General features: G+C 37.5%; 1 protein-coding gene across 4 annotated transcripts in view; it reads left to right on the plus strand.

Moving 5' to 3' along the window:
* TSNAX (translin associated factor X) overlaps positions 1–23,896 on the plus strand; it is a 34,710-nt gene that overhangs the window by 2,531 nt on the left and 8,283 nt on the right. For all 4 annotated transcript variants that reach the window (XR_011253157.1, XM_069572607.1, XM_069572610.1 and 1 more), the window contains exons 3-4: positions 1,718–1,832; positions 8,874–9,004. Coding sequence is in view for 3 of the 4 variants with exons in the window: in XM_069572607.1 (XP_069428708.1) it covers positions 1,718–1,832; positions 8,874–9,004 (246 nt within the window). In the remaining variant the exon portion in view is untranslated. The remainder of the gene's footprint in view (positions 1–1,717; positions 1,833–8,873; positions 9,005–23,896) is intronic.

The following is a 23,896-nucleotide window of genomic DNA, read 5'->3' on the forward strand; positions in this document are numbered from 1 at the left end:
TGTTTCCAAGCATGTTTTGCTGTCTTATGTTTCTTCCTGCCTTTGTCTTCGTAGCTCATTAGGCCTGGAATAGCTTCTACCTTGGTGCCCCATTGCCCCCCTGAGATACTGCTCTTTAGGCCTGGAATAGCTTCTAGCTTGGAGAAGGCAATGGCACCCCACTCTAGTATTCTTGCCTGGCAAATCCCATGGACACAGGAGCCTGGTAGGCTGCAGTCCATGGGGTCGCTAGGAGTCGGATACCACTGAGTGACTTCACTTTAACTTTTCACTTTCGTGCATTGGAGAATGAAATGGCAACCCATTCCAGTGTTCTTGCCTGGAGGATCCCAGGGACGGGGGAGCCTGGTGGGCTGCCGTCTATGGGGTCGCACAGAGTCGGACACGACTGAAGCGACTTAGCAGCAGCAGCAGCTTCTAGCTTGATGTGCCATTGCCCCACTGATGTTTTGTAATTTTTTTAAAGACCCATTCCAAGTAGCGTCTTCCTACTTTTCTGATCTTTTTCTGATTTTCCTCCCAAGCAAATTTGGTGACAGACATTGCCTTCATTGAACATCCATCCATTTAGTCAAGACGTATTTATTGAACATCTGTGTTCTAGCAAGGGCTTCCCAGGTGGTGCTAGTGGTAAAGAATCTGCCAGCCTATGCAGGAGATACAAGAGACATAGGTTTGATCCCTGGGTTGGGAAGATTCCCTGGAGTAGGAAATGGCAACCTGCTCAGGTGTTCTTTCCTGTAAAATCCCATGGACAGAAGATCCTGTGGGGCTACAGTCCGTGGGGTCTCAAAGAGTCAGGACTGAGTGACTGAACACTCCTAATACTGTGTTTTCGCATATGTTGATAGTGAACAAGAAAAACATAATTCCTGCTTTACTGAGCCTTTTTTATATATTGTTATAACATGATCACATTCAATTCTTTGCATCTGTCTCATACTGGACTGAGCTTGAGGATAGAAACTGCCTTGTTTAACTTTTTATTCATAGTATCTACTTCACAGTGGTGATTAATGTAGTCAAAATGTGAATGCATTTGATTGTCTTCAAATGTTAGGCAAAATCCTAGCCTAATTATTATCTCAGTAATAAAAGACCGGATGTATTTAGGCCTTTGTTAGCTGCTAATTTGGTTAATATTCAAGTTCTGAATACACTTGTATTCAGGTTCAAAGTATGACTGTGGACTGCCAGGCAACTTGCTAGTTCTTTGGAATGATAATTCTTCTAAAATAGAGTGGTTATTAAGTAAGTAAGTGCTTTATGGGTATTTCAACACCTAGGGCTTGAGAATTCAGAAAGTTGATGTTATTAAGGTTTAAAGCATAATTTGAAAATTCTGGTTTATTTTTTGTGGATATTTATGTTGTGCATGGTAAGGTAATTAAAAATAACTTTACATAATTTAGTGAAGTAGTTGAAAGTAATTTTTATAAGTAGTTATATATGGTAATTTTGTGATAACAATCTCTTTATTAGAACAGATAATTTGTTACAATATATACATCTCATTGGAGGCACTGGGTGGTCAAATCTAGTTAAGGCATACCTGTATTTAAAGAAATTCAGAATATCTTGGTTAGTAGCAGAGTTTTTGATTTCCAGCTATTTTAAAAGTAAATAAGTTGATTTCTCCTGTATACTGACAATATTGTTTCATTATACTTTCAAATGTAGAGCAAGCATGCTTATGGTCATAATAATGTGTTTCTAGCATTTCAGCAGGAACTTGATGCAAGACATGACAAATACGAGAGACTTGTGAAACTGAGTCGAGATATAACTGTTGAAAGCAAAAGGACGATTTTTCTCCTCCATAGAATTACAAGGTAAGTCAGTATCTACATTTGTTACAGTTGGATACAGGTTGGTATGTATTTTATATTTATCAGTAAGTCAGTGGGCAGTAACTAGCTGACTTTTTTTAAACACCAGGATCAAGAGTCTGTTATTAGCAGGTAGATTTTATTTTAACAATAAATATTTTTTTAAAAAATAGGAAATTTTCTTATTTTCAGAACAGCTAAGGATTTGTGTCTTATTAAGATCATTCACAGAGATAGAACTATTGTTTATGAACATCAGTTCAGTTCAGTCGCTCAGTCGTGTCTGACTCTTTGCGACCCCGCGAATAGCAGCACGCCAGGCCTCCCTGTCCATCACCAACTCCCGGAGTTCTCTCAGACTCAGGTCCATCAAGTCAGTGATGCCATTCAGCCATCTCATCCTCTGTCGTCCCCTTCTCCTGCCCCCAATCCCTCCCAGCATCAGACTCTTTTCCCAGTGAGTCAACTCTTCGCATGAGGTGGCCAAAGTACTGGAGTTTCAGCTTTAGCATCATTCCTTCCAAAGAAATCCCAGGGCTGATCTTCAGAATGGACTGGTTGGATCTCCTTGCAGTCCAAGGGACTCTCAAGAGTCTTCTCCAACACCACAGTTTAAAACCATCAATTCTTCAGTGCTCAGCCTTCTTCACAGTCCAACTCTCACATCCATACATGACTACTGGAAAAACCATAGCCTTGACTAGATGGACTTTAGTTGGCAAAGTAATGTCTCTGCTTTTGAATATATTATATCTAGGTTGGTCATAACTTATCTTCCAAGGAGTAAGCATCTTTTAGTTTCATGGCTGCAGTCACCATCTGCAGTGATTTCGGAGCCCCCAAAAATAAAGTCTGACACTGTTTCCACTGTTTCCCCATCTGTTTGCCATGAAGTGATGGGACCAGATGCCATGATCTTCATTTTCTGAATGTTGAGCTTTAAGCCAACTTTCTCACTCTCCATTTTCACTTTCATCAAGAGGCTTTTTAGTTCCTCTTCACTTTCTGCCATAAGGATGGTGTCATCTGCATATCTGAGGTGATTGATATTTCTCCCGGCAATCTTGATTCCAGCTTGCATTTCTTCCAGCCCAGCGTTTCTCATGATGTACTCTTCATATAAGTTAAATAAGCAGGGTGACAATATACAGCCTTGACGTACTCCTTTTCCTACATATTTAAACTTTAATCATTTATTAGAGCCTATTAACATTAAAGCTTTTCTTGGATGATATGTGCAATAATTTTAGTATTAGGTAAACACTGCATTCTACTTATCTTCCCATTCATTTTTCAATTCATTGGACATTGGGCTTTCTGCCTCACCAAATTGAAATTGAAATTGCCTTTGTTCACTCATATTGATAAATCTAATATATACTCTTGTACTGTTTTCTTATTTACATTTTTGCAGCATGTGATAGTGTTGACTGTTTAATTCTTTGGGGGAATTCTGAAGTTCTTCCACCTTCAGCTCTGTGATATTCTTACACTATGACTTGACTGTTTTTCTAGGTGAAAGTATTAATTGCTCAGTCCTGTTTGGCTCTTTGCGACCCCATGGACTTTAACCCACCAGGCTCCCCAGTCAAGAATACTGGAGTGGGTTGCCGAGTCCTCTTCCAGGGGATCTTTCCGACTCAGGGATCAAACCCTGGTCTCCTGCATTACAGGCAGATTCTTTACCGTCTAAGACGCCACCAGGGAAGCTTAATTGTTTGCAAGTTCCCCCACCTTCAGCTCTGTGACATTCTTTCTGTAGGTCTTTACTGTTTTTCTAGGGAGCTCTGTATATTTGATAGATTTCTTTGTTGCAAATAAAAAAAGCGAACTTAAACTAGCCTAGATTAAGAGGAGGGAAGTAGAATATTTTATGAATGCGGCTGGGTATTTCCATTTTCTCACCTTTGTTTTGTATTTGACTAGCTTTCTTTGCTTTTCTGTTCTGCATTGAGGTAGAAATCATCCACCCTGTAGCTCACAAAGAGAGATTTTTGTTACATTGGCAATTCCAAATGCCTCCAGAAGCTAGTGAGGATTGGCTCCCCACTGTGTGTCTGACAAAGTATTTAAGCAAGTCCAAGTGTAATTTTTGAGCTTTTTATTATTAAAGTAGTATTGAAGTATTCTATTCACGCACAGCTTTTAAGATAACTCTGAAATACTTTAATTTTTATTCCATTAAGTGGAAACAATTTGTCATATGTAGATTAGTGGAATGTGGCACTATTAACATTTTCTTTTTTATACTTGGTTCTAAAATTAGTTTTTTGCTTGTTTTTTGAACCAGTTTTCAGGTAGCTTATACACCCTTGAGCTTGTATTATGAAAAAAAGCAACACTGATCTGGTAAATTATGAACACCTTTTTCAATAGAAATTTCAGTTCTAAAACAATTGTCAATATTGAGCAGTTTAAAGAAATAGTAAAACTGCAACAGGAGAATTTCATATTTTGGAGAAAACCATGTTACTGTGTAACATCATCTTATGGTTGTCTACCAAAAAATAATAAATATTCATTATAGTAAACTTAGAAAATAATAATCTTTAGAAATATTAAAAATGACAGAGACGTTAAGGTGCTGAGTGAAAGAAGTCAGTGAATGAAATACACTGACAGCCATTATCAGTAAGCAGATGTCATATGTTACGCTTTTTTTGTCCTAATTGTTTCCATATTGTCCCTAATGTTTTTTGATTAGTAAACTAATAGTAAACTTCAGAAAAATTATAAACTAGAGAAAGTAAAACACTTAATGAAAGAAATCAGAGTACATAAAGATAACTACTCCTAATGAGCACTTTTCATATTTTAACTATACTTTCATTTTCTTTAATAGATAAAGGTTAAAATAAATAGATAAGGGTAATATCTCTTTACCAGTGAGCTTTGGTAGTTTGATCTTTTAAAAAATTTATCCATTTTGTTTCATAATGTTCTTTTATTTCTGTAGAATCTGTTGTAATATCCTCTCTCTCATTCCTGAAGTTGGTAATTCGTATCCTCTCTTTTTCTTGATCTGTCTGGCTAGAGGTTTATCAATTTTATTGATCTTAAAGGACTACTGTTGATTTCATTGATATTCTGTATGGTTTTCTGACATATTGATTTCTGCTATTTCCTTCTTTCTGTTTACTTTGGATTCATTTGTTCCTTTTCTGAAGAATTTCTTAAGGTGGAAGCTGGGATCAAAGAAGAAACTGAGATCATTTCTTCTTTTCTAACACAGTGCTATCTGTTTCCCTTTTACACCTCTAAGTACATTTTAGCCACTTTCCACAAATTTTGATATTTTGTTTTTCATTTTCATTCAGTTTAAAATACTTTCTAATTTTCATTTTCATCTTTGATTTCATCTTGGGTTGTTTAGATGTTGTTTGGTTTCCAAATACTTGGGAATTTTCCAAGCATGTTTTTTATGATTTGAATTCTTTTAAATTTACTGAAACTTGGTTTTGACCCAGAATATGGTCTCTCTGGACCTTGTACACTTGAAAAGTATATGTACTCTGCTGCTGTTGAGTGTAGTGTTCTATCGTGTCAGCTAAGTCAAGTTGGTTGATGATATTGTTCAATCATCCATGACGTTTCTGATTTTTATTAACATATACTTGTTCTGTCAATTATTGAGAAATGTTGAAATCTTTGACTATAATTGTGAATTTGTCTATTTCTTTTTGCAGTTCTATCAGTTTTTGCTTGATGTATTTAAGTTCTTTCATTTGATGTATTAAATGACATTTAGGATTGTTCTGTTGACTTGATGAATTGACCCATTATTATCATGATTTTATCCCTGGAAATATTCTTTGTTTGGAAATCTGTTTTGTCATTATATTGATAACTATTCTCATTTTCTTTTGATTAGTGTTAACAGGGTATATCTTTATTCATCCTTTTATTTTTAATCTATTTATGTCTGGACTTCCCTGGTGACTCAGACAGTAAAGAATCTGCCTGCAATGATGGAGAGTGGGTTCAATCCCAAGGTCAAGAAGGTCCCTTGGAGAAGGGAATGGCAACCCACTCCAGTAGTCTTGTCTGGAGAATTCCATGGACAGAAGAGCCTTGTGGCTACAGTCCATGGGGTCACAGAATCAGGCATGATTGAGTGGCTAACACTTTAACACTGTATATATTCAAAAAGGCTTTCTTATCTTTTTTGGTTTTTAATCCATTTATCAATTTTATCTAATCTCTGCCTTTTACATAGGTGTTTACACCATTTACATTTAATGTGATTATTGACATGGTTGGAATTCAACCTGTGATCCATTTTCCTTTTTTTTTTTTTTGCCTTATTTTGGATTGAGTATTTTTTATAATTCCATTTTTTATCTTATTTGTTGGCTTATTAGCTGTACTTTTTTTTGTTTTTGTCGTGGTGGTTTTATGGTTTGTAATATATGACTTGTCACAGCCTGCTGTCCGTACTTTGTACAATACCATGTTAACTGAAACTTGTGCATTTCAGAATCTTGTCTTTCTTTGCATGGTTCTGTGGTAATAGTTACTTTGTAAATAGAGGTCACAGTGTTGATATGCACAGATTTCAGTTAACATGATACTGTGCAGAGTAAGGACGGCTTGCATATCACTTTGCCTATAATATATGAACCCTACAATTCTATTCTTTCTTTTCCATTTCACTTCTGCAAGCTTGGCTGGCCTTTGTACTACTTCTGAAATACATGCTACTTCTATCTTATTTATAATCCCTATGGGTGTATACTCAGTCATGTCTGACTCTTTGTGGCTCTATGGACTGTAGCCCTCCAGGCTCCTCTGTGCATGGAATTTTCCAAGCAAGAATACTGGAGCAAGTTGCCATTTCCTACTCAGAGGGATTTTCCCAACTCAGGGGTGGAACCTGCACTCCTGCATTGGCAGGCAGATTCAAGTAATACAGTGCCACCTGGCTTAGCCTATAAGTAAGTTAAGCTGCTCAGTCGTGTCCGATTCTTTGCCACCCCGTGGACTGTAGCCTACCAGGCTTCTCCATCCATGAGATTCTCCAGGCAAGAATACTGGAGTGGGTTACCATTCCCTTCTCCAGGGGATATTCCTGACCCAGGGATTGAACCCGGGTCTCCTGCATTGAAGGCAGATGCTTTAACCTCTGAGCCATCAGGGAAGATATAGGCCTAGCCTATAATCCCCATAATATACCAGAAATGGTAAATATATGGAAAAAGATAAATTTTTAATTAAAAAGTCATATTGTTTAAGTAAAAATAATTATTATTTTGGGGATTATTATTTTTACTTAAAATTTAAAAATTAGTACTTTAAATAAAAGTACTAATCCCCATAATACATTATTATTTTTAAACAATATGATTTTTTAAATTAAAGTTATCTTTTCCCATATATTTACCATTTCTGGCGTCCCTTATTCCTTTGTTAATAGAACCGTGTTTTCATCTGGCATCATTTTTCTTTTGCCTGAAGAACTTCCTTTAATATGTTTTGTAGTGCCCGTGTGCCAGTGATGAATCAACTATTTCTGGTCTTGTATGGGCTCTTGAGATTATTTTGTGTGTTCACTTAGAGTGGGCCTTTTTTCAGCCTCACAAGTTTCCACTAATCAAAATTCAACTGAAGACATGAGTAGTTCCCTCTGTAGATCTCTGAAACTCTCTGCATGTATTTTCTCCTTTGTTTCTTTGCCTTGCAAGTTTTAGCCATCTTGACCACTGTGAACGCCCATCTCCTCCACCTCTATTGCGGAAGACTCCTAGGGGCCACCTAAGTTTCTCATGCCTACATTGTCACTTGGAAACTCTTCAGGCAGTCAGGAATAGTCACAGGGCACATGTCCTTTTTTTCACTCTCATGCTGTCCTATGCTGCTTGTTTCACAGTGTCTGAAAACCTTTTTATTTATTTATTTTTTATATGTTTGTTTCTCTTTAGTTGTTTATGGTGGGATGACAAATCCTGTTCATGTTATTCCATCTGACTAAAAGTAGACCTCTCTAGATGTCTTGTTGTTGTTGAGGATAATTGCTTCACAATGTTGTGTTAGTTTCTGCTGTGCAATAGCGTGAATCAGCTGTGAGTTTACATATGTCCCCTCACTCTTGAGCCTCACTCCCAACCCCATCCCACCTGGCTAGGTCATCACAGAGCACCAAGCTGAGCTCTCTGTGCTATATAGTAGCTTCCCGTTAGTTATCTCTTTTACACATGAAAGGAGATCAGTCCTGAATACTCATTGGAAGGAGTGGTGCTGAAGCTGAAGCTCCGATAGTTTGGCCACTTGATGCGAAGAACTGACTCATTGGAAAAGACTGTGATGTTGGGAAAGATTGAAGGCAGGAGAATGGGATGACAGGGGATGAGATGGTTACCAACTCAATGGGCATGAGTTTCAGCAAGCTCCGGGAGTTGGTGATGGACAGGGAAGCCTGGCACGCTGTAGTCTGTGTGGTCCCAAAGAGTTGGACACGACTGAGCAACTGATGTGAACTATGTATGTTAATGCTACTCTCTCAGTTTGTCCCACCATTTCCTTCCCCTGCAGTGTCCACAGTCTGTTCTCTACATCTGCATCTCTGTTCTTGCCCCGTAGATAGGTTCATCAGTACCACTTTTCTAGATTCCATGTACATGCATTAATAGACAATATTTATTTTTCTCTTTTTGGCTTACTTCACTCTGTATGACAGAGTCTAGGTCCATCCACATCGCTGCAAACAACCTAATTTCATTCCTTCTTATGGCTAAGTAATATTCCACTGTGTATATGTACCACAACTTCTTTATCCATATATATTTTTATGAACATAATTTCTCTTGTAGTTATGGATATGTTATAAATACAGCTGCTTATACTTCTATACTGAATATTACGTTAAAGCATTTTCCATTTTTTTTTACCTATTTTTAATAAAATTATAGTTGTATTTTTGAGTTAGAAGTTTCAGGATACATAGGATATTTATTTAGCTGTGCATTAGTTGATATGTATTTTATTTCAGTTTTTCACTATCAAAACATCTGGCTGATATTTTAAAAGTTCCCAATATCTTGATTGTAGTGCTCCTGATATGGAAGAAATATTGACTGAATCAGAAGTTAAATTGGATGGTGTCAGACAAAAGATACTGCAGGTAGCCCAAGAGCTCTCAGTAGAAGACATGCATCAGTTCCACAGAGCCATTACTACAGGTGAGTCTAGGTGTACTTTAGTGGTAATGTTTAAAAGAAAATAGTATGTTAAATGATTTATGTATGCATTGCATGAATTACAATGAACACTTAGTGAAATATTATTGGCTTTAAAAAATTGGGACTTCCGAGTAGTAATATAAAGTAATTTCTTACTTGGCTTTATTTTCCTGTGTAGTGATAATTATTGATAGATTTTGATAAAGTAATTGAGGAGACACTCTTAATAGAGAAACTATTCTTGAATGAGTAGAGTGTATTCAGACAGGGTGTATGTCATTCCCCACTGAGTATATATTTCACTTGTGGCTCTAAGTTTCAGTCACAGTAGGTTCATAAAAAGAGGAGGTATCACCTAGCCAGATGGACCAAAGCATCTCATAGTGCGACTCCATACTGGGAATTCTAGGATAATACTCGGTTTTATATATTCATTTAAAAAGTTTCATGGAGTATTGGATCTTGGTGATTATCACCATTTATAAATCAGTTGCACAAACGTTTAAAGTGCTTGATCTGATCCTCTTCATCCTTTTCTTGTTGTGAGTTCACTGATAGGAGAGAGAACTGTATAATTCAGACATACTCTAAAATTAGCGGAAAGACAAAGTCAAAGTTTGATTCATATTTGTAGAAGTAAGTGGAAGTTGCTTTCTGTCAAAGAGCTGATTCCATTGAGCTCAGGTCAGTTCAGTAGTAAGAAATGAGTTCATTTGGTATCTGTTCAATATATGTTCAGTTTTAGTCTGAATATTTATCGTTTCAGCACTTGTTTTTCAGAAATGTCAACTTGTGGTTGTTGAAATGTCTTAATAATTAGTAAGAGAAAGTGCCTGCATATATCAGTTAAAGTTGAAGATAACGTTGTTATAAGCTAAAGTGATAGAATAGTTTTATGAAGAGTCATTATGGTATCTTCTGAAAGGAGATACATTTCTATCCTCATAATTTATTATTTACTATCAGGGATTTATTTGATTTTTAAATTAATAGCACACATAACTAAAAAGGCTTTATGAATTCCGTTTATGTTGTCAGGCCGCACAGCCTTGCATATGACAAATTTGGGAGGATTGGGAGAGAAGATCAGAGGTAATGATAGGAAGAAAGTTAAAGTGAGAGTTAAACAAGTCTCTAGAAGAAAACATGTGAGACTGTCTTTATGACCTTGTAGTAGGAAAGATTTATTTTTTAAGTGATAGAAGAAAGTATTAACTATTAAAGGAAAATTGGATCAATTGAATTTTGTTAAAATTAAGAAATTGTCTTTATCAAAAGACATCATTAAGGAAGCAAAAAGGCAAATTGAAGTCTGAGAGATGATGTTTAAATATATACTTTAGATAGAGAACTCATGTAGAATATGTGGAGAATTCCTACAAATCAATAAGAAGTCAGTTTTAAAAATGGACAAAAAAGTTGAATAGGGTCCTCAGAATGAGAATATTCAGATGACTATGAATATTCATGAAAAAGTGCTCAGCATCATTATTCACTAGAGTAGTGTAGAGTGAAACCAAATGAGGTACCATTCAGTCACCAGCATAACTAAATTGTAAATACTGACCACGCCATTAAAAAAACGGTTTGGCAGCATCTAGCCGAAAACCTGCATCTACCATGTGATTGCTTGTGGCTACATACCCGAGAAAAGTGAGGAGTATATCACCAAAAAACATGTGCAGGAGACCTCAGAACAGCAATAATCATAATATCCCCAAAGTAAAAGATCAGCAGGTCAGTGGGTAGGTACATTGTGGTGTAGTTGTCCAATGTAGTACCATGTAGCATTAGAAAAGGGTAAAGGTGTGCAGCATCAAATACGAATTTCTCATTCTGTTGGACAAAATAAGCAGACACAAAAGGGTATCTAACTGTATAATTCCATTTATGTGAAGTTCAGAAAGAGGCATAATTAATCTAGAGATGTTGATTTGCTTCATTTGGCCCAGTAGGTTATGTGGTAGGTCCTTCGTTTATCAATGAGTAAAGTGTAAGGAAAGGCTTTAAATAAGAGCGAGGACCATATGGATAGTGACACACAGAATGTTACTTAAGAAGCCATGCTTGGCTTTTAGAACAAAACCGAGGAATGGGGAAGAAAGGCAAAGGGGACATTTCATTGAATCAGTAGAGTGTTTCTTAAATCAGGAAGGAAGCACTAACTCTTGGAAAAAGTTTAGTTAGGGCATTAGTGAGATGGAAGGAATCTTTCTTCAGATGTTCCCACTTCACTATCACTGAGGATTATGAATTATTAAATCATAGTCATAGGATTATGAATTGTATGAGGATTAGTGCTTATAAGCACTGTATTTCATTTAGGGCTTCCCTAGTGGCTGCCCACAATGTGGGAGACCTGGGTTCAGTCCCTGGGTTGGGAAGATTCCCTGGAGGAGGGCATGGCAACTTCCTCCAGTATTCTTTCTTGGAGAATCCCGTGGATAGAGGAGTCTGGTGGGCCACAGTTCATGGGGTCACAAAGACTCAGACACGACTGAGTGACTTAAGTACATATTCCATTTAAGACGTTTGTTTAGATTTGTACATTTTGAGATTACTCATGAATTAAATATTTGAGGATTCTTTGTATCTCACTTTTATTTAGGAAGTCTTTAAAATAAAATGAGGTTCTTTAAATTGATGCAATAGAGATTTATTTCCTTAAAGTTAAGGAATAAAACAGTCAAGAGAAGCGTCTGGGACTTAAAAATTTGCTCATAGATATTTTACTTGATAAAATAAGTTTATTTATAATTAGAGTAGCAGTAACAATGTGATGCTTATGAATAGCTTGCTGCTTGTAATTGTTAAATGCTTGTTTTGGTGTTACTCCAAATAGTTGTTCTTTTGACTTGAAGATAAAACAATTCTGGCATTGAACTAAAGGAGTTCCGTGCTTTTCCTCATTAAGAATAGTGCTAATGGCACGCAGAGCATTTCCCTAAGGGATACTTGTGTTAGCTCAAACATTGAGTATCCTACTAATAATTGAACAACAACAAAAAGTTAGGTCTGTTTTCTACACATTTCTTATCAGAGTACATTGCAGATTGTCCCAAGGGTTTGTTAAACAAATGACAAATAATTAGTTACTTGAAATATCACTTAAAACTTTTTGGTGCCCTATCATATTTTTAGTTTGTTTTTTTTTTCCTCTTGTTGAAAAATTAACAATTGGGGGAAATGCCCTCCATCTCAAAGAAAAAAATATATTTTTGGTTTAATTTATATCATTGTGATAATATTGAAAATTGTCATTTAATTTTGAGACCTCCTAGTGCAGAAAACTGAAGTTCAGACACTAACTAATATTTTAATTCTCTTATCCGAGAATGTGAATGATGGGTTGAGTGAGTGTTTTGGGCCAGCTACAGATATTTTTTAAAACTGTTGTTCTTTATATATTAAATATTTATGTTTGTGTGACCTTGGCAGTATCCCTGAGACATAAATATTTTTACCACTTTTTAAGTGGGGAAATTGAGACTTACAAGAGTTAGGCAACTTGTTCAAGGTTATAAGCTAGTAAGTGGTACCACTGCTTGCTTATTGTGTGGATTTAATTTACCTGTTGAACTTTAGAACCTTACCCTAACTAAAGGCTTTATATTGCTTAAATTTCTCTTTGCCCAAATATGAAGGTTTTTCTTAAATAATTCAGGACACATTATAACTCTTGTGTTGCTCTTTTTTTTCTCCATAGCACTTAGCAACTTTGACATAATCTCTAATCTCCTTATTGATTATGTTTCTTTATTGTTTCTCTTCCTCTACTAGAATGTGGCCTCTGTTAAGTCTCTACAGAAAGTTTTCTGTTATTGTTAACTGGTGTATCCTAGACACTTAATAGCTATTTGATAAATGTTGACAGAATGAAGAGCAAAAGTATTTTAAAAGGGCTTTTTTGTTCTTGTTGTTCAGCCAAATCTTTTATCTAATGATTTGCTTTTGCAGATTTTTGTTTGACTGTTTTTTGTTGCTTCCAAAAGGAAACATGTTTCCAGGGGCTGTTGCTTAGATATAATACAAAAATAGGATCAATATTAATCTTTACAGACATTATAAAGCTCATATCAGTATAGAAAAATTTGACATCATTTCAGTATATTAGCACAGTTGAGACAGCTTAGTGAAAAAGTGAACATGAAGACATAAAGATCTGCAAGCCTTTGGAATAAATAAAGGAAGAATTTAGTGAAGGGAAAAAGATATAGCTAAACATTGAATTTTTCTTTTTGTGAGATTTTGTACACAGAGATGTTAGTTCAGGTGCTTTACCGGAACTAATGGGAATGAAGCTTCCCATTCATTCACAGGAAACAAATGAATAAACTTATGATATTTTGGTGGCTTAACAAAATAGGAATCATTTCTTTCTCATTTGAAGTCCAGGCTTTGTGATGGTGGTTTGAGTGTGCTCTGCCTACTTAGTCATTCATAGACCCAGGATCTTGGGGCTCTGACATTACCAGTTTGTGGTTTCCAAGATGAGCCAGGATATCAACATACAGCTGGCAGGTTGTGGAAAGGATAAGTACAGAGTCATGCCTGAGGTTTTTATGGGCCAGCTCTTGAAATGGCATCCATCACTACTGCCCACATTTTATTGGCCAGTTACATGTCCACACCTAACTTCAAGGAAGAATGGGAAATATGGTCTCTGTGCCAAAGGCAGGGAAATATGTTTGATGGATAGTTAATTTTTCTCTGCCCAGTTCAATAATTTGATGTCCATTTGGTTTAGTGGGAAATCCAGGCATATGCATGTTGATAGGTTTATGTTTTTTTCTGCATGTATTTTAATTTGCTTTGAAAGCATTCATTTGCCTGATGTGAAAATAATTTTAAAACTGAAAGAGATGTTGGAAGACATCTTGTGCTACCACCTCATTTTGTAAGTGAGCTTAGAGGTGGTATTGGAATTGGAATCTGACTTGTTTATCTACCCTGATAAATGTTTTCTATTAACTCACTTTGCTAGTTAGTATTTGGTATTTTACACTGTAATTGTTTTCTGCAAAGCCAGCCGCTTTCATTTGATGATCTTAGATCCTGTATCTGGTTGAAGACTCTCACTTCCTTTTGTTTTACATAGATAAAATATTTTAATAAAATATTAACAAATTTTATTAAATTTACTTAATAAAATATCAATAAATTTTATTAAATTTATTTAATAAAATATTTTAATTACACAGATTTAAAATACATAGTTTAAATTTGCATTTAAACATGAGATGATTCAGGGTACATTTTTTGTGACTGCTTTGATTGCAATTAATTGTTAATATCATATTACAAACTTTCGTGGTGAATCCTGTAACCGTGAGAAAATCTGTCATAGGCATTTTCTGGGTCACAGAGAGTGTTTATGACCATTCTTTTAAGGTAAATGTTGGATACACACTACTTAGACTGTCCCAAGTGTAGGCAGGTCTTTTCACCCAGTTTCTCTTTTTATCTCTGAACATTCTTACTGTTTTTCTGAAATCCTGTTTCATCAAGTTACTCTTGACATCTGTCAGTTGGTAAGGCTTGGGGTGGGAATGCTAAGTAGGAAGCATGGGTGAGAGAGCTTCCTACTCAGTTTGAACGTACATGCACCAAGTCAGAGAGGTCCTTATTCTAACAATAGTGTCCCTTAAAGTAGTTTATTATCACTTCCTAATATGATCAGGCACATTGAGCTAGGGTGACATTTTGGAAGAATAATGGCCTCTAAACTATTGGAAAGAAGACCAAAAAAACCATTGCTTTGTTTAAGGAAGTTTTAAATATTGTCTTATATAGTCAGCAAAAGCAAGACTTGGAGCTGACTGTGGCTCAGATTATGAGCTCCTTATTGCAAAACTCAGGCTTAAATTGAAGAAAGTAGGAAAAACCACTGGACGATTCAGGAATGACTTAAATCAACTCCCTCATGATTATACGGTGGAGGTGACAAACAGATTCAAGGGATTAGATCTGGTAAACAAAGAGTGCCTAAAGAACTGTAGATGGAGGTTCATAACATTGTACAGGAGGCAGTGACCAGAACCATCCCTAAGTGAAAGAAATGTGAGAAAGCAAAGTGGTTGTCTGAGGAGGCTTTACACATAACTGAGGAAAGAAGAGAAGCAGAAGGCAAGGGAAAAAGGAAGAAATACACCCAGCTGAATGCGAAGTTCTAGAGAATAGCATGGAGAGATAAGAAGGCCTTCTTTTTAAAATTTAATTTAATTTAATTTTTAATTACTTTACAATATTGTATTGGTTTTGCCATACATCAACATGAATCCGCCTCGGGTGTACACGTGTTCCTGAACCCCCCTCCCTAAGAAGGCCGCCTTAAATGAACAATGCATAGAAATAGAAGAAAACAATAGAATGGAAAAGACTAGAGATCTCTTCAAGAAAATTGGAGATAACAAGGGAATATTTCATGCAAGGATGGGCATGGTAAAGGCCAGAAATAGTAAGGATCTAACAAAAGCATAAGAGATTAAGAAGAGATGGCAAGAATACACAGAACTATACAAAAAAAGTATTAATGACCCTAATGTGTGCTCACTCATCTAGAGCTGGACATCATGGAGTATGTGAAGGCAAGTGGGCCCAAGGAAGCATTACCATGAGCAAACCTAGTGGAGGTGATGGAATTCTAGCTGACCTATTTAAATCCTAAAAGATGATCCTTAAAGTGCTGCACTCGAGGTATCATCAAATTTGGAAAACCCAGCAGTGGCCGCAGAATGGAAAACGTCAGTTTTCATTCTAGTCCCAAAGAAGGGCAATGCTAAGGAATGTTAAAACTACTGTACAGTTGCACTCATTCCACATGCTAGTAAGGTTATGCTCAAAATCCTTCAGGCTAGACTTCAACAGTTCATAAGCCAAGAACCTCAGATGTACAAGCTGAGTTTTTGAAGAGGCAGAGGAACCAGAGATCAAATTGCCAACATGCATTGGATCATGGAGAGAAAAAGGGAGTTGCAGGAAAACATCTCCTTCATTGACTGAAGCCTTTGACCGTGTGGGTCACCGCCCACTGTGGCGAATTCATTAAGAGACGAGAGTGCCAGACCGCCCCACCTGTCCACTGAGCAGCCTGTATGTGGGTCAAGAAGCATCATTGAGAATCGAACATGGAACAGCTGACTGGTTCCAAACTGGGAAAGGGGTGCATTAAGGCTGTATATTGTCTCCCTGCTTATTTAACTTTTATGCACAGAGTGCAGCATGTGAAATGCCAGTCTGGGTGAATTGCAAGCTGGAATCAAGATTGCCAGCAGAAATATCAACAACCTCAGATATGCAGATGATACCACCCTAATGACGGAGCGTGGGAGAGAGTGGAAAGGAACTAAAGAGCCCCTTGATGAAGGTGAAAGAAGAGAGTGAAAAAGCTGGCTTAAAACAACATTCAAAAGGCTAAGATCATGGTATCCAGCCCATCACTTAATGGCAAACAGATAGGGGAGAAGTAGGAATGGTGACAGACTTCATTTTCTTGGGCTCCAGAATCACTGCAGATGGCGACTGCAGCCAGGAAATTAAAAGACGCTTGCTGCTGGGAAGGATAGCTGCGACAAGCCTAGACAGCCTGTTAAAAAACGGAGACATCACTTTGCTGATGGAGGTCTGTATAGTCACAGGAATGGTCTTTCCGCTAGTCATGTATGGACGTGAGAGCTGGGGCATGAAGAAGGCTGAGCATCAAAGACTTGATGCGTTTGAATTGTGGTACTGGAGAGGACTTGAGAGTCCCATTGTCAGCAAGAAGATCAAACCTGTCAGTCCTAAAGAAAATCTACCCTGAACACTCACTCCTGAAGCTGAAGCTCCAAAAGAGCCTGATACTGAGAAAGATTGAAGGAAAAAGGGGGAGGGGACGGTAGAGGATGAAATAGTCGGATAGCGTCATCGACTCAGTGGACATGAATTTGAGCAAACTCTGAGAGAGAGTGGAGGAAAGAGGAGCCTGGCGGGCTGCAGTCCACGAGGTCACAGAGTCAGACACGACTTAGAGACTGAACGGTAGCAGCAACAACAGAATACTGTTCCAACAAAAGTTAATGCCCAGCATTCTTATTTTAGTAATTCCCACTGCAGTTTAATTCAGTAGTTACAGAGGGCTCTTGTACCAGACACTGACGTATTATTTCATATAAAACCTACAATGTAGGTAGATGTTTGTATTTTACAAATGAGGAAATTGAAGTGCAGCAACTTAATAGACTTCCCTTAGTTTATACACCTAGTAAGAGACCGGTCTGACTTCTGGACCTCAGATATCCTCACTTCAAGTCTGCTTTCCCTTATGATTTTATCATATTTATTTGGGAGGAAGGCTGGAGGCAGGGAGGTGAGTCAGGAGGCTCTGGCAGTCATTCCTGGTGTGGAGTTAAGGTGTCTCCATTTTGTCTAAGCAGTGGGGAGGAAGAGGAACGGGCATGTTCTTGGAATATGGCCTTTTTAAAAAGTGCAAAGAAAAGGGAATAAACTAGGAAAACCTTTAGGTTTCTGGTTTGGCCAGCTGGTTAAGCACGGATGTTATTTATTAAGAGATGGAAGACAGATTGGGGTTTGGATGTGGTTAATGTGGCACCCGAGCAGTTCCCTAGTGGGTGTAGAGACTCGGGGCACAGTTACAGCCCTGGAGGCATCACTTATAAGCTGTAGTTGAATGTACAGACAAGGATGGAATGGTCCAGAGTAAGCATAGAGAGAGAAGAAAGCCAAAGACTGCATACCTATGGAATCTTAGCTGAAGGAAATAGAATGGAATATTTGATGGGCTAGGGTCCCAGTAGCAGAAACCTGTCTCCTCAGGTTGCAGTAACAGGTTGTGAGGTCAGTTCAGGGAACCTTGGTTTGTGGGAGACACATTCAGGAGAGGGGAGCAGCTGTTTCCACACAGAGGAAGGGGTCTGGGGAGGGGACTCTGCCCTGGGTCCTAGCAGACAACCAAAGGACACACACACCCAAGTGACATCATGTGCTTCCTTCCTTTTCTCCTCTGCTCTCTTCATCCTCCAGTGGTTAAAGAGGGTGAGTGATGAGAACGGAGCAGAGGTTTGATGACCAGTAGGGAGAGGTGGACGCGGACATGGAGGCAGGCCTGTAAAGTCCCACATGGGCAGGATCCCCAGTCGCCTAGTGACCATCATTTTAGTGGAAGAAGTCATGGGAAAAGTTTGGTGATGTTCCCAGTATTAGTCATGGCTCATTTAGCTGAAAGACAAGTCAAATGAAAGATCATGCCAGCAACATCTGAAAATCAAGAAATGACTGAAGAATTATCAGGATGGTTTGATGGATTGTTTATGATGTATCTTAAATCACTTGGGAAGCAGGTTTTATAATACGTGTATTTTAATATTTTAAGGGAATAAAAGAATACATTTAAAATTCTAGGTTTATATTGATTGGTAATAATTTATATTCCTGTTAAAATATTTTGACTATCACTCCAAGGGACAAGTGAGTTGAAAGTGCTGACAAGTATTGTTTCAGGGAGTATTATAGCGATTGCAATAGGAGAAGAGTGTGATCCTTTCCCAGGGTCCCAGAGTCAGCTCTAGGGGATTCAGAGGCTCTCCAGATTGCTGTTAACTTTTCTGCTCATTCAGGTTTGCTTTTAACAGATAAACTTTACTCAGTGAGGTGAAGCAGAGAAAGAGACTTTGCTGGGAAACAGACCTGGGCTGCTTTGTTGGGGAGCTGTCACAGCTGCTGCATGGGGTGCTTTGAAAATTAAATGGTATATGTTCATGGAAAGCATTTCTTACTCTGGGACATAACTGTTAACAAAAGTTGTTTCTCTTCCCCGTGGAATTTAGCAGAATTAATCTGTAATAGTATGCTAAATCTTAAAATTTATTTTCATTTTAGGTAAAAACTCAGTAATACCGATTTGCCTAACTTACACTGTTCAGTGCTAAAGTAAAAGCCTTGCTCAGATAGACAAAAATCCCAGTTAGTGGATTTGCATTTGTTTTACTGTTGGTAGTACATATTTATTATCTGTATACAAGTTACATGTTTAAGAATACATTTTTTTTAGCAGAGTGGCCTGTGAATCAAACCTAGATGTGATTTTAATGTTTCAGTAATCTGGTAAAGGTAACTTCTGAAAAAATTCAGGTGGTATTCTTTAAAATAGCTATAAATGCCATTTTAAAGATTGAGATATAATTTATGTATCATAAAATTAACCTTTTAAAATTGTACAGCTCAGTGATCTTTAGCATATAACCACAAGGTTGTGCAGCTATCACCACTAGCTAATACCAGAATATTTTCATCATCCCTAAAGGACACCCCTTACCCATTGGCAGTCATTCCCCATCTCCCTTCCCTCACCCCAAGACAAGCGCTAATCTGCTTTCTGTCTACATGGATTTGCCTGTTCTAGACATCTCATAGAAACAGAATCATACAGTGTGTGGCCTTCTGTGTCTGAATTCCTCACTTAGCATAATGTTTCAGGGTTAATCTATATCATTGCTTCTATCAGCACTCTCTTTTTTATAGCTGAATAGTATTTCATTGTGCATATATACTACATTTTGTCTATCCATTCATTAGTTTTTGGACATTTGGGTTGTTTCTGCTTATGATTATTGTTAATGATACTGTTATGAATGTTCATACAAGTCTTTGTGTGAACACGTGCTTTCCGTTCTCTTGGGTATATACTAAGAGGAATTGCTGGGTCAAATGTCAGACAGTGTTCTATAACACTAGAAGCTTGGAAAGAAAGTTGAGATTTGCAGTTTGAGTTATGCTGAAATCACTGTGTGAGTTTTGATGGAGATTTGGGTGGAATGTATATTGCTTAAATATTATAAGAATAAATAAAATAATCAAAGCCTTTCATTGGGTTTCCTTGTACATGTTCTCATAGAAAAAGATGGAAAATAACAAATTACATAAAAGCAACCTACAGACTTCTCTCTTACAGCTGATTTTGTAAATAATTCTAATTGGATTTCATCCAAGGCAGAAGCAGAAGGGGAAGGCATTGTTTGATAGAATATGGCAGTAGATTGAAAATTTTCACCTTGGGGATTATTCACTGGAAATAGCGGATGTCCTTTTCATCAAGTTGAAACATAACTTGTTTAAACATCCTTTTACCTAGATGTGACCAAAAATGCTTTCAGTGTTTGGGGCCAGATGTCCTTGAACTTTCTCTATGGTATATATTGAAACCTAATTTCTATGGAGCAGAAGTTGGTCCCCTTATCTCTGAGGTGACTTAATCAAACACACCACAAGAACAACTTAAATAATGACTTTAGATAAACTTGAAAATGTAATATTTGACAGCCACCCACCTTAATAGAGATTAATACCACAGATGAATTTTTAGGGCTCTTATTCCATATCCTTTTTTTCCTGTATGAAAATAAATCAGATAAGCCCTGTAATTCTGAACTTCATTGGTTTAAACTCTATAAGTTTGTAAGAATGTGTCTTTCTTAGTGGACTTAAATCCAAAGTACTATAGATAAAGGACAATTAGATAGTTCTGAACATTTGGATACCAAATACCAATATTTTTGTCAAAACACTTGAGTTTCATAAAGCTATTGAGGAGGAACAGTCCTATTATAAATTGCATTAGAAGCAGTTTACTAAGCATTTGAGTCAGTTTTGTATATGAAGTACTGTCTTGGGGAATGGAGAAGGGAGCAGAGTTGTATCAAAGGGATGATTCTTGCCTTCATAGTTCTAGGGTGTAAAATAGGTGATCATGCAAAGCCTACTGAAGCATTTAATTGAAGTATAAGCTTTATGTAGTAGGTTTGAAGAAATGAGTGCTACCTTGATTAGAATGTATCAGAACATTTAAACTCTTTACAGGTAGAAAAAGATTTGAGAGAGAGCAACATTGGCACAGACTAGCACAGAATTGTGAAAGAATACAGGTAAACGAAGCTTGGAGAAAAACTGACCTAGGGGTTTAGTGGGGAAAATGAGAAAAAATGAGTATGTTTTAACATGGAGTTGAATAAGGTAAAGTGAGAAGGGCTTGAATTTACTTCTTCAGTGGTCTGAGTGAATTTCTAGCCACAGTTTGTTCATCCATAAAGTAAGGATAGTAATACAGCCATGTAAAGTTACAGTGAGCTCTGAAAAGCTGGATGTGTCAACTACCAGATGCATTATCTTACATTGACACTCGACTTAGACACTACCAATATTTTTTTAATATATTTAAAAAAATTTTTGTTGGAGACTCCTGAGTATATACCCAAAAGAATTGGAAGTGGGAATCAAGCAGATATTTGTACACTCATCATCATAGCAGTGTTAGTCACCATACCTGAAAGGCGGAAGCAACCCAGGTGTCCATCGATGGGTGAATAGATAAAATTCGGTGTATTTGTGCAGTGGAGTATGGTTTGGCCTTATAAATTGGAAAGGAAGGGCATTCTGACACAAGCTACAACGCGGGTAGATGCTCCGTGAGATGAGCCAGTCTCAAAGGGACAAATGCCATTTGTTGGCTAGTTGCTCAGGCACATCCAACTCTGTTGCGACCCCATAAACTGTAGCCTGCCAGGCTCCTCCGTCCATAGGATTTCCCAGGCAAGAATACTAATGTAGGTAGCCATTTCCTTCTCCAGGGGATCTTCCTGACCCAGGGATCAAATCTACGTCTCCTGCCTTGGCAGGCAGATTGTTTACTACTGAGCCACCAGGGAAGTCCGACAAATACCATATGATTCCATTTATATGAGGTGCCCAGAGGAGCTGAATTCATAGAGACAAAGTAGAGTACTGGTTGTTAGAGGCTGAAGGAGAGGGAATGAGAAGTCATTTAATGGGCATAGAGATTCAGTTTTTTTGTTTTTGTTTGTGTGTGTGTATTTCGAGAGTCCAAACCATGTGACTTTGTGGGCTCTTAATTCATTGACCAGAGGTCGAACCTGAGCCCTCAGCAGTGAAAACATGGAATCCTGACCACTGGACCTCCAGGGAATGCCTAGTAGTGGGAATTGGTTGCAGAGCAAAGTCAGTGCACTTAATGCAGCACACCTGTACACTTAAAAATGGTTGAAATGTTTAATTTTATGTTCTTTACCCTGTTTGGTGAATTATATTTTTTATGTGCATTTTTTCATAAAATTGCAAAATTTTAGCAACATCATTCAGGGAAGTGCTTTGTTCCAGAAGCAAATGGCATTCCTGTTCAGTTGCCACATAATTTGGTTTCACTAAGATGAATTCTTTTTGATATTTCAATAGGAAGAATAGTTCATACCAGTCTAAATTTGAGAAGTACCACGAAGATCATGGTATCTAGTACTTTTGTTTTATAGTTGAGACATAGTCCTGGAAGTTGGTTGTACTTCGTTGATTTTATTAACTACAAATCATTTTTTAAAATACATTCATTAAAATAATTTTCCATGATTTGAGTTGGCTCGTGGATAAAATAATTCTACAACTAATGAATTCAGCCAGATACTGTTTTCTATTCATAAAGAAGTGATGTTCTACCAATATGTTCTCCTGTAGTTAGTATCTTTTTTAAAGTTCATTCAGTATTAGGAATGGTATTAAAAATATTAATTTGCTTTTTCACGCTTGTTTTCTTTTCTTTTTAAAAATTCTTATTCCTCTCCCACTGCTGAACTTTGAAACTTGAAATTATTTCTCTTCAGTTATGCAGGCCATTTCACCTCCATGGTTCTTGCCCTAAATTGAGCTCCACTTCTCCCCTTGCACATCCAAACACTCCTGCAAGGACATTTACTCTGGGATGCCCTTCTTAAGCATTGTGGTAGATAGGTCCTGGAATTTCAGTCTTTCCTTGAACAGAATCAAATTCCTGGACATAATTTTCCCCCAGTGATCTCTATAAACAGACTATCTCAGTGTAACAGTATTTCCTCTAGGATGATTTAAACCACCTTACTTAGAGAGCCAAGGTGGTGAGAGTTCTTGTGATGTTAAGTTACAAGTTTTTCCTGTTTCCGTCTGTCTTTATAATCATAGTGTATATATTGTGTTTTAATTTTTATTTATTTATTGTATTTTGTGCTCTTTTCTGACATGCACATTTTCCTATTTATTAACTGTCCCTGTAAAACATTTTAAATTTTAAATTATGGAATAGGTTTTCAAAAATGGATCTACCTCACTTAACTCTCTTTTTGTACCTGTTATATCAGGCACAGAGGGGAAGTAGTGAACAAGGTAGTCATGGTATTGCCCTTCTAGCAAGGGATGGGAGTGGACATTTGTCACAGATTGTCACATTATTTAAATGTCACAGCCCTGACTAGTGCCCCAGAGGAAGGGCTCATGGCACCAGGACAGCACATAACAAGGCCGTGGCTTAGAATGTGGTGGCGTCAGGCAGGTTCTTCAGAGGTGCTATTTGGTGGAACGTGGAAGGATTAGTACATGGGGTTGAAAAAGAGGAGAGTGTGGAATGAAGGCTGAGGGAGCAGCATACAAAATCCCCTGAAGTCAGAGAGGGTATAGTGTGGGCGAGGAACTGAAAAAAGTCGAGCACAGAGTCCAGGAGAGACGACAGAAATATGTGTGTAAGTTATGTGCACACTTGGTTATGTGAGCATTCTATCTCACCGGACACACCGTTCCCGAAAGTCTCCAGGGAAGCAGAATCAATAGGACTCATGAGGTAGGGGGATGGGGCAGGTAGGTAGTAATTTATTTTAAGCGCTTGACTCTCATGATTTGGGGGCTAGCAATTATGAAATTTGTAGAGCAGGCCAGCAGGCTGGAATTTTTTTAAAGAGTTGATGCTGCAGTCTTGAATCTGAAATCTGCGAGCTGGAAACTTCGGCAGCATTTCTCTACCATAGTTTTGGGCAGAATTACTTAGTTGGCAATCCTCATGCTTTGTTCTTAAGGTCTTCAGCTGGT

The sequence above is a fragment of the Ovis canadensis genome, chromosome 25, assembly GCF_042477335.2.
Source record: "Ovis canadensis isolate MfBH-ARS-UI-01 breed Bighorn chromosome 25, ARS-UI_OviCan_v2, whole genome shotgun sequence".
NCBI lineage: Eukaryota > Metazoa > Chordata > Mammalia > Artiodactyla > Bovidae > Ovis > Ovis canadensis.